Here is a 15,344-nt window from a genome sequence, read left to right as displayed (position 1 = left end):
CATTGTTTTAATCTCTAAAGATGATTTCCATGTGCAACTACTGTAAAATGTTGTGTATTATTATTGTTTCAATGTTTTTTACACTACTGTACTACTGTACTATACATTGCCTAATAAAAAAAAAAAAAAATCGGTACAATTTATGTGTTTAAACCAGATCTACTTATAATTTTAATTGTTTTTCCGCTTATTCCAGTCATATAGAGTGCAAACTACCCACGAGGACATTTTCCTCCGGCGTAAATGGTGGATTTCTATGGCAACGATCTGCCACTGAAGAAAATGATTGCTAATCTCTCCTAAATAAAAAACGTTACTTCTACGATTTAGCCAAGCCCGATGTGGTGCCGTTTCTTGTTCTTTATCCACATTTTATTTTGTAAATTTAGTAGCGGACGTTTATCGCCGTTGCCTGATTGTGGCTTCACGTTGATGCGTTTCCTGCTCGCCTCCGTCGGTCGGTCCTGTTTCGGGAAAACCCAGAGAGGTGTAACCCTGCACCCGTGATCCCAGTGTGTGCACCCTCCCTCCCTCCACCGCCACGGACTGAAGAAGGGGCGACAGCGGCGGGGACTGACCGGGCACAGAGCGTGTCGCACGGGGAGAGGAGTGTCCCAGAGGCCGCGGAGCCGCAAACAGAGCCATGGCCAAAACCTACGACTATCTGTTCAAGCTGCTGCTGATCGGAGACAGCGGCGTCGGCAAAACGTGCCTGCTGTTCCGATTCAGCGAGGACGCCTTCAACACAACCTTCATCTCCACTATCGGTGAGAAAAGACTTCAAACTTTCACTATGTTTGAGTTTAGTCCTGCTTTTGACCTGTTTTGGTCTGGGTTTGTCTTGGGCTTGACTTGGTTAAAGCCAGATTTAGCCCTGGTTTGGTTTTGTCATGAGAAGGGGTGGTGTTCGTGATTAACCGGTCAATCGATTAATCGCCGTCATCAGCGAAAGCGATTAAAAGATTAAAAATGAATCGTTAAACTGTATGGAAGAAAGAGAATAAAAGTATCATCTGAGATCCAATTGAATTAGGGGGGAAATAAATAAATATGTTGCAAGTCTGTAAGTAGAGGTTATGCATGTGATGTCACAACAACAAAGCAGTCAGCATTCCACCACAGAACAGCAGCAAATTGAGTGGCAAGTCTGCAGTGTTATCCTTAGAAAGGGAGCCTGACATGCACATTCTGTGGCATGTCAATGTAGATTTAAAATGTGCATACCCGCCATTTGTTTTGAATTTGAATTTGGTTTATTACTATTTCTGGAAAAAGGCTCTTATTTATATAGAATATAATGTACAATGAGTCGGTAGTTCACCGTTAATAACCATTTAGGTAAGGTGAAACATATGGCATCCCTTGTCATGATGTGTTTTGGTTTTGTCTTCGGTTGTGCCTGGTCAAATCTCTCTTTAGTCCTGGTTTAGTCCTTATGCTGGACATCAAAAGTCCAAATCCCGTGCAGTTTTCCTAAAGTCTTGGTTCCGTAAGTCAGCCCCTGTTTAGCTCTTCTGAAGGCCTGTGTAGCCTGTTTATGTCCTGGGTCAGACCTGATTTAGTCCTAGATGAGACCTGGTTCAGTCTGGGTAATGTGAGTGTAAATCAAATACTCTGTAATCTCTATGGTGCATACAGCCTTTTAAGGAGAGACACTCAAATCTTGTAAAGGTTGCATAGTGGGGCTGAATTTAGGAATGTGTTAGAGGGAGGGAACATATATTTTTTTACCAGAAATATAAAATGTTTAAAAAAGGAATCGGCCATAAAAAAAAAAAAGTGATGGCGAAAGACTCCCCCACTCCGGGTGTTCAACCAACTTCTGTCTTTACAAATGAAGTAGTGGTAAAAGAGTGAATGTTTTGCGCTTAGACACACAGATGAAGTGGACACAGGCATTAATAAGAAATAAGTAAGGTGTTTATTAAAGTCACAGTGCGGCGTTTTGAAGAGCCAGGTCTGGACGGGGGTAATTGGAGAGCGTTTCTCCAGACCGGGCTGTCCAAAATTAGAGGTGACGAGGGTGCTTTTAAAAGTTGTTCCCATCCTCCTTTGTCTCGACTTCCCCCAAAACCATTTTTGTCTAGAAAGTAGCCAACCTAAAAAATATATTTAATACCGTGACAGACAGTTATGTATCATTGCAATACTTTCTAATTTGAAGAATGCTAAATGTTAAAAATAAGTTTTAGTCTACAGGTACAGGACATTTTGGATTATACTGTTGCCAGCAATATCATGCATGCTCCAAATAGCCTACATATAGTCAAGTATTACGCATTTCCCCCACCATCTTGCACCTTTTTTGCTTTCACCCTTAAATGTGTTTTCTATAGGGGTTTCCGTTGCCCTGGTTTTGGAAACACTGCCTTAATACACAATTTAAAAGCAGACTACATTTTCTATTTTGGCATATTGTGATAAAAAAGCACTGGAGCGCAAATCCATCTGACAGATTATCATTTTTCATCTCAGTAATAAAAGAAAAATAGATGCGTCCGAACCAATGAGCCTACGGATGCTAATTGTATTACTCTGACACATTATATTACGTTCACTGGCTTTTACTTCCCAGATGAACTTATAAGTCATATGCAAAACCAACTAGAGTCGAAGTCCTCCTGACGTATGTCTCATCAGTGACAGCAGAGCATAAAGCCACTTCCTGTTTCCTGAGGAAGAGTCTCTGACAGGAAACACTCCAGTCTCACCTGCTTTACCGCAATAATGTCTGCTCTATCAGAAGTATCAAGTCACAAGTTGATTTGCAAAGAAAGACATAAAAAATAATTCCATTATAGGCATAATTTACTTCCAGATAGAAAGCAATTGTTCAGTGTACAGAAAAATAAAAAAGAATCATGCATGTAAGGTTTTTTTTTGCATTTGTAGACATCTTTTTTTTGGCCCTGTAGTTTTATCATCTGCATTTCAGCCACCCCGAGAGCTTTAGCCAGAATCATCGTCCGGGATTTCAAGATTCCAAAGGGCCTTTAGTTTTTCTTTAATACGTTTATTTGACCGGTTCATGTGCAATGTATGACATGAATTTGCCGCTCCCTATCAGATACAATAGATACAATAAGAATACAACATATTAAATTGGACAGCTCTAGTGTTGATTGAATTTAAGCAATGTGTAGTAAGATTTGCAGTGTATCATTTCCCAGTCAAAAGATGGGGGACTGAGCTTCTCCACGGTGGTTAAAACTCCGATTGTTTTGTACAAAATACTAGTGTTGTAATATTCTTTAATCATGGGGTCTGAGTGTTCTCCAGTAACACAAATAAAGAAATTAAGAGTATTTGGTCCTAGGATGCACTTTTTGTTGTTGTTTTTTGTTATAACATCACGATGGTCAATGAACCATGTCTCATTGTTCTATACATTGTATCTAAACAAGACCTTATTTCAGAAATGTTAGTTAACCATCATCAAATAAGTAGGATGTTAAACCCATATTTGGTTCCCAAATATTCCCCAAACTCTGAAAAACGTCCCATGTCAGCGATCATTGCTGTCATCACTTGGACCTGCAACGAGTTACTAATCAGAGTTTCTACTGAGTGGCTCAGTCTTGCTCCGTCTGTTTGACCATCGTTTCCAGTTGTTTTGGAGCATAGTAAAGTATTTCCCATGATGCTTTGTGGCGTGTGGACAGTGGCCGCTCTGTGTCCGGACTCGTGGGTGTCAGCTGACCTCTGTCACACTGAAGGAACAGGGAAGTGCCCGATCTAAGTGTCATGCATTCAGGAAATTCGTACAGACAATGTACAGCCATTTGTCCTATGGCAAGACAATAGGCAGTGCTTAGATTTCAGGTTGCACCATGTTGGCTTTCACTGACAGTTACAAAGCATCTTAGTCTGAGCATGCAGCCTGCAAGATTGATCCAAAAGTAATTGCAGTGCCAGTGGTTGCAATTAGATGGAAAATAAGTACAAGGTTTTGTTACAAACTTATAGCAGTTCAAACTGAATCTTGATTTCAAACATGATTCGCAAATCTAATTGTACTTCCTGTACTTTTCAGGGAAAACACATGCTGTGAAAGTTCATGACAGGTTTTTTTATCAGTTGCAAGTTCATCAGTTGCATAATCATATTTTTTATTTGCTTGAAGCAGCAGTTTTAATGAAGAAATGCCTGTAGCTTCAAACATTAAATAAAAATATAGTTATTTTTTGAAGCTATAGACAAGAAGTAACATAGATACAGACGGCATTGCATCATAGAAGGGGGCGTGGCTTCGCCGAGGGGGAAAATAGAATCTTTTGGGAAACACAACTTTTCCACTCTTTTTAGCCATTTTCTGGTGGAATGTGAACTTATTTATCACACATAAATAAAGTCAAGTGTGAATGGGGCCCATATGGATATTTTTCCACAGCAGATTGTTCAGTAGAAGTGGAAAAAAAAAGGCAGTCGTAGCAAGTGCTAGCTAGCCGTTAGCATTAGCATATGTTGTTTATGTATTTATGGGCTGTTTGCTCCTCCCCATGTCTTTGTATCTTTATTTAGTAGAAAACTATGTTCATAATTCAGCATTTGTTGGTGTTTTTTTTTTTTATAATTAGAGAAAGTTTAGATTTTTCTCAATTGTTTTCCCCCTTAACTGTTTTCAAACATGACAATATATTTTTTTGACATTATATGGGTGATTCCAGAGATGCCGTCTGTATATATAGAGGTAAAGTTCCATTGCAGTTTTTTACTCGCTCAGTTCCCATTGACTTAACATGGTTGGCACGGCAACAGTTTAAAACGCCTTGATCTATGTCACTTCCTGTCGATGTCCAATAAGGAAGAGGAACTATAAACATCACAAAAATGGCCAAACTAAAGAAATCTGGTCACAATCTTTAACACAATCTTAAATATAATTGTGTTAAATGTTTTAGCAAAAATTGTGTCTGATGTGTCACCTGCATTTTTAGGATTTTTCTAAAACCAGAGCCTTGCTGCAAATATTGAGGTTATGTCCTACTCCATAAATAACAATATCCAGTCTCCATTGGCTGTTCTGGTGCTTTTCAAACTTTTCACACCCGGGTCAAAAAAAAAATACCTTTACCATAAATGAAAATTGTTTGTTTGAAAAGCACTGACAAACATTCAGAATTAGCCTTGGCTATAAATGTAGTGTGTGGTACATGTTGATTGTTCGCACTTGTCCCCATCAAATAGATAAATAAATAAATTCAATCCTTACTCAATTATGATTTTATGGTTTTCGTGATGGTATACAAAAATCCACAAATCTTGACAATGTTGGTCAAGTTGCGAAAATTTAGTACAAGAGAGACCAATGAAAGTTACTTGCACAAACACAAAACGGTTTGATTGTGACTGACCCGACCATCCCTTATTTGACCGCAAAGTGTAGATCAAGATCAAATCAGGACCAAACCAGGCCTTAAAAGGGTATAACCGAGCCCCAAATTGGGCTAAATTATGAGCAAACCAGATCAAAAACACTAATCTTTAATGCTCTTGAATAGATACTAAAACGTAAATTATATTTCTTGTTGAAATGAATAAAGTCTAAAATTGCAGTCGGTTCATGCATGTCCGGTCTCATTTACTAAACCAGCTAACTCAAATTACTAACATATTATGAAATGCACAGCAGTTCATAATTCAGTTTTCTTGCAATTACACAGATTTCCCCCCAAATTTCCCAGCTCAAGTAAACACGAGCATGAGATAACGCATTGCCTCCAGTGAGCGGCCCGGCATGATGTCACCTGAAAACTATGAACCGTCTCCAATACAGGCTGCAGGCCCATAATAATGCTGTCACGTTAACACACCAGTCGATTGGGCCACAAAGGTGCAGAGAAGAAGTCAAAGGGGTGTTGGCGTCGGACTTGTCTGCCGTCTCAAATGGTTGCGCAATGCACCGCAAATTATCAGATGCGCAGGAACGAGTTTGATTTCGGGGAGTTGGAGTGTCCATAAACGTTTGTGCGTCAGGCCCGTGGTATTTGTTTGACATTTATTATTGTGTCGGACTCGTTCCCGATGCGGCTGCAGTAAATGTCACCGAGAGCTGGGCTGAACTTTACTCAATAAACAACAGGAGATCAAAACTAACATTGCGTACAAGCGAAGGGACACTGATGGAAATGTAGGATTGGGGGAAGGATTGAAGGTCTTTTTCTTTACCTGAACTTTCTTTGACGCTTTTCCCCTCAAAATGATGTCCAGAATTGGCATGATTTTGGTCGGTTAAGGACTTTCACCCAGAAGATCAAGTTAAACACAAAAGCAATCAGCGATGAGCAAGAAATGACTTTGTGTAAGCAGTTGAAGCACCAAAATGATCTGATTTCACATTCAATAGAGGCCAACAATAATCAAGAATTCAGACAGGACAGTAGGGGGCAGCACTACAGTTTTAACGACTTGGACCAAACACTGTCACACAAATAAATTACTTTTAATGATAGTTTTTATATTTATAAGATTAATTTGGGGTTGATTTATTCCTTTTTAAATAGGACTGTGGTTTCTTGTTTATTTAGATGTAAATGAAGTCACTGACAGATCCATACACCCATTTTCTGTGTGTAAGTCAGGGATCATTTATAGACAGAAAAAAGGGGTACGAAGCACATGAAAAGAAATATAAATTATGAATAATATGTGGTATGTTAAAATTAAGGTTAAAAGTTGTAAGTTGTTTTTTTATCGTGATGTATCGTTGGTCATTTTTGTGCAATATATCGATTATCGCAGTATCGGCGTATCGTGAGATAATCGTAAGGCATGTATTGTATCGAATCGTGAGACTCCCACACATAGAGGTGAGTGTTTGGGCCTTTTGAGAAGGAAATCTATTCAATTGAAGGATTGCTAAAAATACATTTAATAATTAGCCAAATGCCTTTCCTTGCTCTTAACCCCTTTTTTGCCTAATAAAAAAAGTCTAACAAAGCATACAAGCCAAAAATCAATAAGAAATGATAGTTCATATATGTGAAAATATTGCTCAAATGCTAAAATCTATCTTTGACTGATTATGTTTGGAGCCAACAGCAGGTGAAAAAAAAAGCCAAAACAAGATGAAAAATGTCTGACAAAGTCTAACTAACTTACCAACGACAATTTCCGTTTTGTTTTGAAGCCTACACTGGTCATTGTCCTGTCAGAATGGGAAAGCGTGTTTGGGCATGCTGCTGTATAAAGTAGTCAACCTTTAACCACCAGCAGATATAGATGAATAAAATTCAATTCATGTGAATAGAACAACACAATCGTTGCACAGTGTGGTTTCCCTGTGAGGCGAAAACTACCGCAGTGCGAGCTTGTCAGATATATGTCAATGTTGCTGCTGCATAAAAGGGAGAATGGCCTCTTTATGAGTTTTCAATGTTGAGTACGCTTTTTCTGACAGTCGTTCAAGTTCATTGACCTCGGCGAGCGTGTTTCCGTAACAACCAACCTCAGCTCAGTTTCACTTCCTGGTTACAGTGCGGCCGCTCAGAAGAATGAGAGGAAAGGAAAATCATACAAATCCGTTTCAATACGAAATCTGAGCGACTCTTCACCCACTTTGCTTTTGTCCGAGTAGCCGAGGTTTAGAAAGGAGGTTGCGATGGACACTCTGGTGTACGTTGGTGACATTTGTAAGGCTGTCAGAAAGAGATCAATCGCCTTCATTGGACACCATCGAGCCAATAGTTCAGGAATTCTTTGGTGATGTTATGACCTGTTTTACCGTAGCCGGACCAGTCAGCTACTTTTATGTTTTTCCATCACTCCAATCAGATGCAAATTTGTAATGTGTCTACTCAAATGCGGAAGGCTCTCAAAATCCTAATCATTCAGGGGGAACTTTGCAACTTTCCTCAGCCGTGGTTAGCAAAGGAGTTGTTCTGAGACTGATACCGATACTAGATTTGGTATTTTTTAACAATACCACACTGTTATTTTGTTATATCTATATATATGGGTAGATCAAAATCAATCCGATTCAATATAGTGTTTGTGAAAGAGGACAGAGTACAGATGCAAACCGGAGCTGACCAATCCAGACAGACCAGGTACAAGTCTTTTAGCTGCTGCTTTCCTCTTCTAGTATTTGCCTTGGCATCTCTGAATAATTCCCTAAACCTCATCAAAAAGCATTAGTTGTACACATTGTTCTTATCGCGGCTCACACAAGTTTTCATCGCTGTTCTGTTGTTCCTTCAATAATGTGCATTCTCGTGTGTGTATCCATGGGAACCCCGCCCATAACTGTGGCCAATTTTCAATATAAATGTCCCATGTGTGAAGCCGTACTGTGTCATGTACTTGCAGCCAAACAGTGTGTGTGTAAGTTCTTTACATATCTTTGTTGTCGCCTTACAGCAAGAAGGTCTCGGGCTCTTCTTTTCCATTTTTTTTTTATTCTTGTAAGATCCGTGGCCTATAGCCCTTGTTCTGTACTTCTAGGAAATGCAGGGGTTTGAACCAGCAAACCTCCTGGTCATAAATCACCCCTGACCGAAGGAAGCACACCCTCAAATCTCCCTACATTTTGAAAGAGGAAATATTTAGTCAATTTACTATTTCGGACAAATAATAAAGTGTCTAGATCCTCTTGTGCAGCGGGACACGCCCAGCTGCCCCCGCGGAGAAAGCGTTTGTTTTGTTGACCCGTGTGTCCGTGCCGGGTGGAGTGAAGGCCTTATACATGTGCAGACAGAGTTATTGGAGCCGCAGGAGGAAGGAGGATGAGTCCTTGATGAAAGTTTGTGGTCAGCAGTTGGTCTTCCTGCTCAAAGGGAACTTCGGAAACGCAACGGACCTGCCCAAATATATGAGAGTGTGTCATAAAAAGAATATAACGACAACTCAAAGCGTGACGACGGCGACAGTACAAAGTATTTATTGTCCCAAAAATGCTAATGACTCCAGTGACTAACAGCAGAAATAAAGCACTAACCGTTGTCTTCAAGCATCTGACAAAAGGCATGTCATCTTTTGAAAGTTTCTGACCACGATCCAGGTCATAGTTGTGCGGCACAAGCAGGGACAGAGGGAGCGTTTAACTTTCCTAACACATCCTGAAACTGCAGGGACACATTTACAAGCACATTTCAAACTTTCTGGGTCAAACATGGAGTTTTACTGTCACGTTAATGCTGATAAACCACAGCTAGATTGCTTATGCCACATCGATGTTCTATCTGTTTCAAGATAAGAAAAATGCTGACAGCACAAAGCCTGGAAAAAGGGGTCACAGCGGTTCAGATGGTGCTGTATATCCAAGACGCTGGCGGTTTGACTCTGCAGACTGTGTCCTTGGCAAGACACTTTACCCACCTTGCATGTGTGAGTGTAGTTTGTGTGAATGGTGGTGATCGGAGGGGGCGATGGTACAGATCAGTCTACCCCAGACCAGCTGTTCTAACATAGTGGCTTGCCATTGTCGAGAAGGAAGTGAATGACTACAGTGTCGCGCTTGAAACCTGTCAACACAGTGAACTTTGCTCTACCATCTTTAAAATTAAAGTAAAGTAAAGTAAATTCTTGCTGATATTTCATATTCTGTTTGAAATTCAATATTTGTATTTTTGGCCCTTTATTTTAGTTGACCTTTATTTAACCAGGAAAGTCCCACTGAGATGAAGAATGTTTTTTCAGGGGAGTCCTGGCCCCAGAGGGGAATCTATTGTACATGTTTTTAGTGTTAGGGTAAACCGGAGTACCCGGAGGAAAGCTACACAGACATGGGGAGAACATGCAAACTCCACACAGGAAGGCCCCGTCCAGGTGGGAAGCAAACCCGGGACCTTCTAGCTGTGAAGCGAGAGCGCTAACTGCTGCGCTAATGTGTCGCCTTTTTTTTTATTAAAGTATTTTTATTCACTGTACATAAGATACCTTTATACACTTTACCTGATTGTACATTGCATAGTTCTTTTATTGCAAGTATTTGAGTGTTCTTGAGAGTTGTAAACAAGTGAATTTCTCTATTGTGAGATCAATAAAAGTCTTACCCTATAGTTAGTTAGTTTAGTTTATTTATTTATTTGAACAGGGACAGTGTACAATATACATTAACCTCAAAGGGAGAGATGCATTGTACCAGGTTATAGCACTTGTGCTAATTTCCACCTGTAGTCCCTGGGCAGACTGATGTCAACAAAGTCATAAAAATACTAATACAGAATAATACATATAATAATATATTATCTTGTGCGCTGTGGTGCAGCGGTTAGCACTCGTGCTTCACAGTAAGAAGCTCCCGGGTTCCATCCTTTCTGTGTGGAGTTTGCATGTTCTCCCCGTGTCTGCGTAGGTTTCCTCCAGGCACTCTGGCTTCCCCTACCACTAAAAACATGTACATGTAGGCCAGGATGAATGAGAGTGTTATGGAGAGTGCGAGTTTGGGGCAACGTATGGAAATTATGGCTACAATCCACCATTGGGTTAACATGCCTGAGACCCATGTGTGTTAACATGAACTGTCCCGACCAAATAAAGTATATATGTATTTTTTAAGTATCTATGAAAGTAGAACCTGTCCACTGAAGGCAGCACTGCCTCCAAAACACTAGTGAATTTGAGCTTGATCCTTTCAAGATTTTGCATGTAAATTTGGCAAAACAGATTTCTTAATAACCGGCGGTGAAGTGTGTCGTTCTGAGCGTTTTCCCCTGTAAACATCTTGGTCTAGTTCTGTTACTTAAGACCGTCTCAATTTACTCTTTAGGCATCGACTTTAAAATAAGGACGGTGGAGCTGGACGGCAAGAAAATCAAGCTGCAGATATGGTGAGTGTGTGTGTGTATGATCAGAGGGTCCACCATTCATTGTTGTAGTTCCAGTAACATGATGCGTGTGGTTTTGTTGTTCCAGGGACACAGCGGGGCAAGAGCGCTTCAGAACCATAACTACGGCATATTACAGAGGGGCCATGGTGAGTAACGGATTTGTATGATGGCAATTGGCACGTCGCAGTGTTGTGCGTTGTAAACATGGCACTGTTAGAGAGTTTCAGATTATACAAAGTTGCAAAAGCTGTGCTCAAGTTCAATGTGATGCAGGAAACTAACGCAATGTTCTCTGAAAAGATGCCAGACACAAACAGCTGCAGCTCATAAACAGTTTAATACAATGTGCAACTGTTAGTAATGTTGAAATATGATGTTTGGAACAAAAAAAAGCGAACGGCTAACCGGGCTGTCCTTCGCCATGATCTTGTATATTCCTCAAATGTATTTCTGAGAACACGTTGGTGCCGTTGACTCCTGACCTCTGCCTCGGCTGTGCTTTGTCCCCGTGAGAGATTAGAGCTGGTGCTTCCTGTGCCGATGTCATTTCCTGTCCGCTCTGACCTCACTTCCTGTCTGCGCAGGGCATCATGCTGGTGTATGACATCACCCACGAGAAATCCTTCGACAACATCAAGAACTGGATCAGGAACATCGAGGAGGTGAGACGCAGAGCTGCACCCAGAACTTTAATGTTCATGTAGAATCCTCATTAGCATCAGCAGCGACCGGCTTCAGAGTCTGTGGCATTAGGCACCTATTGGACATGTTTTTAGTGGGGTGACCGGAGGAAACCTATTTACACAGACTCAGAGAGGCCCCAGTCTGCACACCCGTGGCTGCTCACCTCCCAACAAGAAGGTCCCAGGTCCAATGCCTGTAGTGTCTTTCTGTTTAGTGTGTGCATGTTGTTCATTTGCCCTGGGTGCTCCGGTTTCCCCTACCCCTAAAAACATGTACAATAAGGTTCTCCTCTGAAGCTAGGACTCTCAGTTGGACTTTCCCGGTTAAAGAAGGTCAAACAAATAAATCAAACATTCAGTGTGGTACAAACTGAGCCTGCTTCTTACACTGAAGCAAAATGAACTTTCCAATAGGCGACAGTTTAGTGTGTGCTGACACCCAGTGGACACAAGCGGTCAATACATGCAATTACCAGTTCATCTTGCAAAACCTTTTACGAGATGCACCAAAGCAGCATTTTTGCTTCTGATACTGATATTGGGGGTGTGAGTATCTGCCACTATCTGATAATAACCGATATCAAGAGACTTTCTTAAATAAAAGTGGCTGCTGTGTGAATGGTCTTCTGTAGGGCTGCAACGATTATTTTGGTAACCGATTAATCTGCAGATTATTTTTATAGGCATACAGCATGCCTATGTTCACTTAGATTTAATTGGTGAAGGTTGTCTTCAGTATCGGATATTTGTAGCCGATACCCGATAATATCGTATTTTTTCCAGTATCCGCTCCGATATCCAATACCAGTATCTGATCGGTGCATCCCTACCTTTTACCAAACACTTTAAGCTTTAAGCTTCAACATTCAAATGCATCTGAACCATCAGTTGTCATAGGGTCTTTGTTTTTTACAAATTATATAGAAATTTGGGAATTAAAGGCCCTATACCTGACTTATTACATTTTTTGTAGGGTAACATACTTTTTTCTCCAGAAAAGTATGTTGTAAAATATATGTTTGTTCCCAACCTTTTTTGTCTTGCGGACCCCTCGGACCTTTCAGTGGTAGTCCGTGTATCCCCCACATAAAGGGTGTCCAAAGTGCGGCCTGGTTGCCAAATGCGGCCCTCAGACCAATTTTTGGTGGCCCTCTGCCTTCTTGCTGAATCGGGACACATCATCAGAGATAGTCCTTTTTATTTGAAATGTAATAGTTCTACACAATTCTAACCAAACAACTAACCTTTTACTGTGAGACAGAGCTGGCATGAAGGTTTTGAGCATTAATAAAGGTGTGGGGCACAATTTAAACCTCTGCTAGTCAAAGGTTTTGCGGCACTAACTACTGATCTATGGCCCTTCACCTGTGTACGCTTCAGTATGCGGCCCTACATCAAGGGTGTGGCAGTTTATTTAGAAATAAATCCCTTGTGCTATTTGCAAGTTCCCTAAATAGTGTTCAATTCCCCTTTTTTTCCAATCTGTAAGTGTTCCAAAGTACACCCTGTCAAGTCCTCAAGTATCTTTAGGGTCCTCGTGCCCCTGGTGGGGAAACACTGTTGTGTGTGGGCATTGGGCAACCATAATAGTAAAAAAGGGAATAACTCTTTTGTCAGAATTTGACTCTACAGTCGGACAAAAAAAATTATGTACAGTGCCCGGAATGCTCTTGTCTTGTTTCTTATCAGAAATGCTTCATGTTGTTTCTGCTTTTGTGCAGCACGCCTCGTCAGACGTGGAGAGGATGGTTCTGGGAAACAAGTGCGACATGAACGACAAGCGACAGGTGTCTAAAGAGCGAGGGGAGAAGGTGCGAACTGTTTATACCTCTGAATAAATCAAACGTCTCTAAACACGTCCAGATTCTGACGCTTCTGTTTGCTTTTCAGTTGGCGATAGATTATGGAATTAAGTTTTTGGAAACCAGCGCAAAGGCCAGTATCAACGTCGAAGAAGTGAGTCCTCCCTCTAGTTCTATACATGAAATAGGTCTTACAGGGGACACACTGTGCTTTTCAAGATTTGAAATGTCCCCTCATCGAAAATGCACCTGGAGAAGTGTTTTGATTCATGCAGTTTTGAAGAATCCTGTTCACTCTAGATGTTTCTTCTACTGAAGTGCCTTGATCTGTATTTCCTGGATTTTGTTGCGTAAAACAGATCTTAACTCATCAGTGTCTTTTGATTTAAATGCAAAACATCAACGCTGAGGTGCCTAAAAGTAGGTTTATAAGCTACAATTCTCATAACTTGTGTCTCCTGTCGTCCTCTTCAGGCCTTTTTAACCCTCGCCCGGGACATTATGACGAGACTCAACAGGAGAATGGTGAGTTGAATATATATAATGTACTTATTGTGAAGATTCAGCTTCTGTTGGCACAATAAGCTCTTCTTCACAGTTTGAAAATGATAAATGTTGTTTTGTATACTTTGGATTGCATCTACATTTTCTCTTCTTTCCCCCCTCAGAACGACAATAACCCGTCTGCCGCTGGAGGCCCGGTCAAAATCACGGAAAATCGCCCTAAGAAGAGTTTTTTCAGATGTTCCCTTTTGTAGGCGTGCCGTGGCCCAAAGTCCTGGGACGTTCTGATTGGCCGCCGCTCCTTGTGCGCCACACAGGCCTTTTTCATCGGGGCATCCCTCCGACAGACGCAAAACACAAACTTATCCAAACAATTTGAAGGAGAAAAACAAGATGGAAATACACGTTGAAGGAAGGCTATCGTTTGAGTGCTTTTTTTGTGCTTCTGATGGACTTTATTAAACTTTCTTTTACACATTTTTGCGCAATGAGTTTGAAGCAGATGCATCAAAGTAAGTTTTTTTTTACATGAAGAAAAAAACATCAACAACGGAGACTGTTACACAAAACCAAAGCCAGTTTTTGTTTGAAACTTTTATACTTTCGCAATTTATGTTCAACTTTTCTATCACCCCAGTGGCTTTAGGGAGGTGGAGATAGAAGGTCTGCGTAGAGAAGTCACCACATAGCCTGGCGAGTCAGACGCTCCTCACAGCGAATCATCCAAGTTTGTGGACGAACCAATCATGCTCATTTATGTGTGGCGCATATTTCAAATGCGGAAGACGCTCCCGAATGTCCCCGCATCCTTCAGCGCAAACTTTGTGACTTCTCTCACCTCTGACGAATGGCTTTTCCTGTGGATTTTGCAGATGTTTGCGCTGTTGTTGTTTTCTCTGCGTGTGATTCGCCTTCGACCTATTCGGACGTGTGCAGAGTAGCCACAATATTCCCACAAGCAAAAGTATCAAAAAGTTGCTCAAGACCAAAGTATTTGAGCTTGAACATTACCATAGGAACCTGCCTTTTTACTGGAGCATTTACTGGTAAACACATGCAACACACTGTAGTGTCCGAACGCTTCTGTGAACGATCACTCCCGTATTTCGCCTTTTAAAATCTCCAAGAAGCAAGAGGAATCCCAGAACATGTTTCGGTTTGGGCGACACATGTCCCGTAGAGCTCCTACGTACACAGTTCAGAAGATCGAGCTGGACTTGGCTGGTCAGGCTACAGAGCTGCAGCTGATGTGTAGCAAAGTCGCTGTATGGTTTTAAAGGCGTCGAAGCTTTGTCTTAAGTTTTTCTTGATTTACAAAAAAGTTTAAAAGTTTAAAAACACTGACTGACAAAAAGGCAATGTGTCCCATACAGGGTTTTGTCTCATATTTGACTATCAGTTTAGCCATTTCAACACAAAACCCTACATACATTATAAGATTTTACTTTGTTTTTTACAATGGCCAACCTTTGGGTCAGTCATTTCAACTAAAAGTGCAATTTGAAAATCTATATAGTTCTAGTCATGGAAAACATTTGATATTTGACAGGTTTCTTCAAAACTGCGTTATTGCAATATTTTTCTGA

At 40.9% G+C, this 15,344-nt stretch overlaps 1 protein-coding gene across 1 annotated transcript; it reads left to right on the top strand.

The window, feature by feature from the left end:
- Positions 1 to 439: 439 nt before the first annotated feature.
- On the top strand, positions 440 to 14,755 carry rab8b (RAB8B, member RAS oncogene family). Its single transcript, XM_079554567.1, has 8 exons — positions 440 to 767; positions 10,709 to 10,769; positions 10,855 to 10,915; positions 11,354 to 11,431; positions 13,174 to 13,263; positions 13,343 to 13,408; positions 13,729 to 13,779; positions 13,923 to 14,755. The coding sequence occupies exons 1-8, from the start codon at positions 644 to 646 to the stop codon at positions 14,010 to 14,012; spliced, it is 621 nt and encodes a 206-aa protein (XP_079410693.1). The 5' UTR covers positions 440 to 643; the 3' UTR covers positions 14,013 to 14,755.
- The last annotated feature ends 589 nt before the right edge of the window (positions 14,756 to 15,344 follow it).

The sequence above is a fragment of the Gobius niger genome, assembly GCF_951799975.1.
Source record: "Gobius niger genome assembly, chromosome: 4".
Classification (NCBI taxonomy): Eukaryota; Metazoa; Chordata; class Actinopteri; order Gobiiformes; family Gobiidae; genus Gobius; species Gobius niger.
Note: the sequence above shows the minus strand (reverse complement) of the source record. Positions and strands in the feature narration are given on the sequence as shown.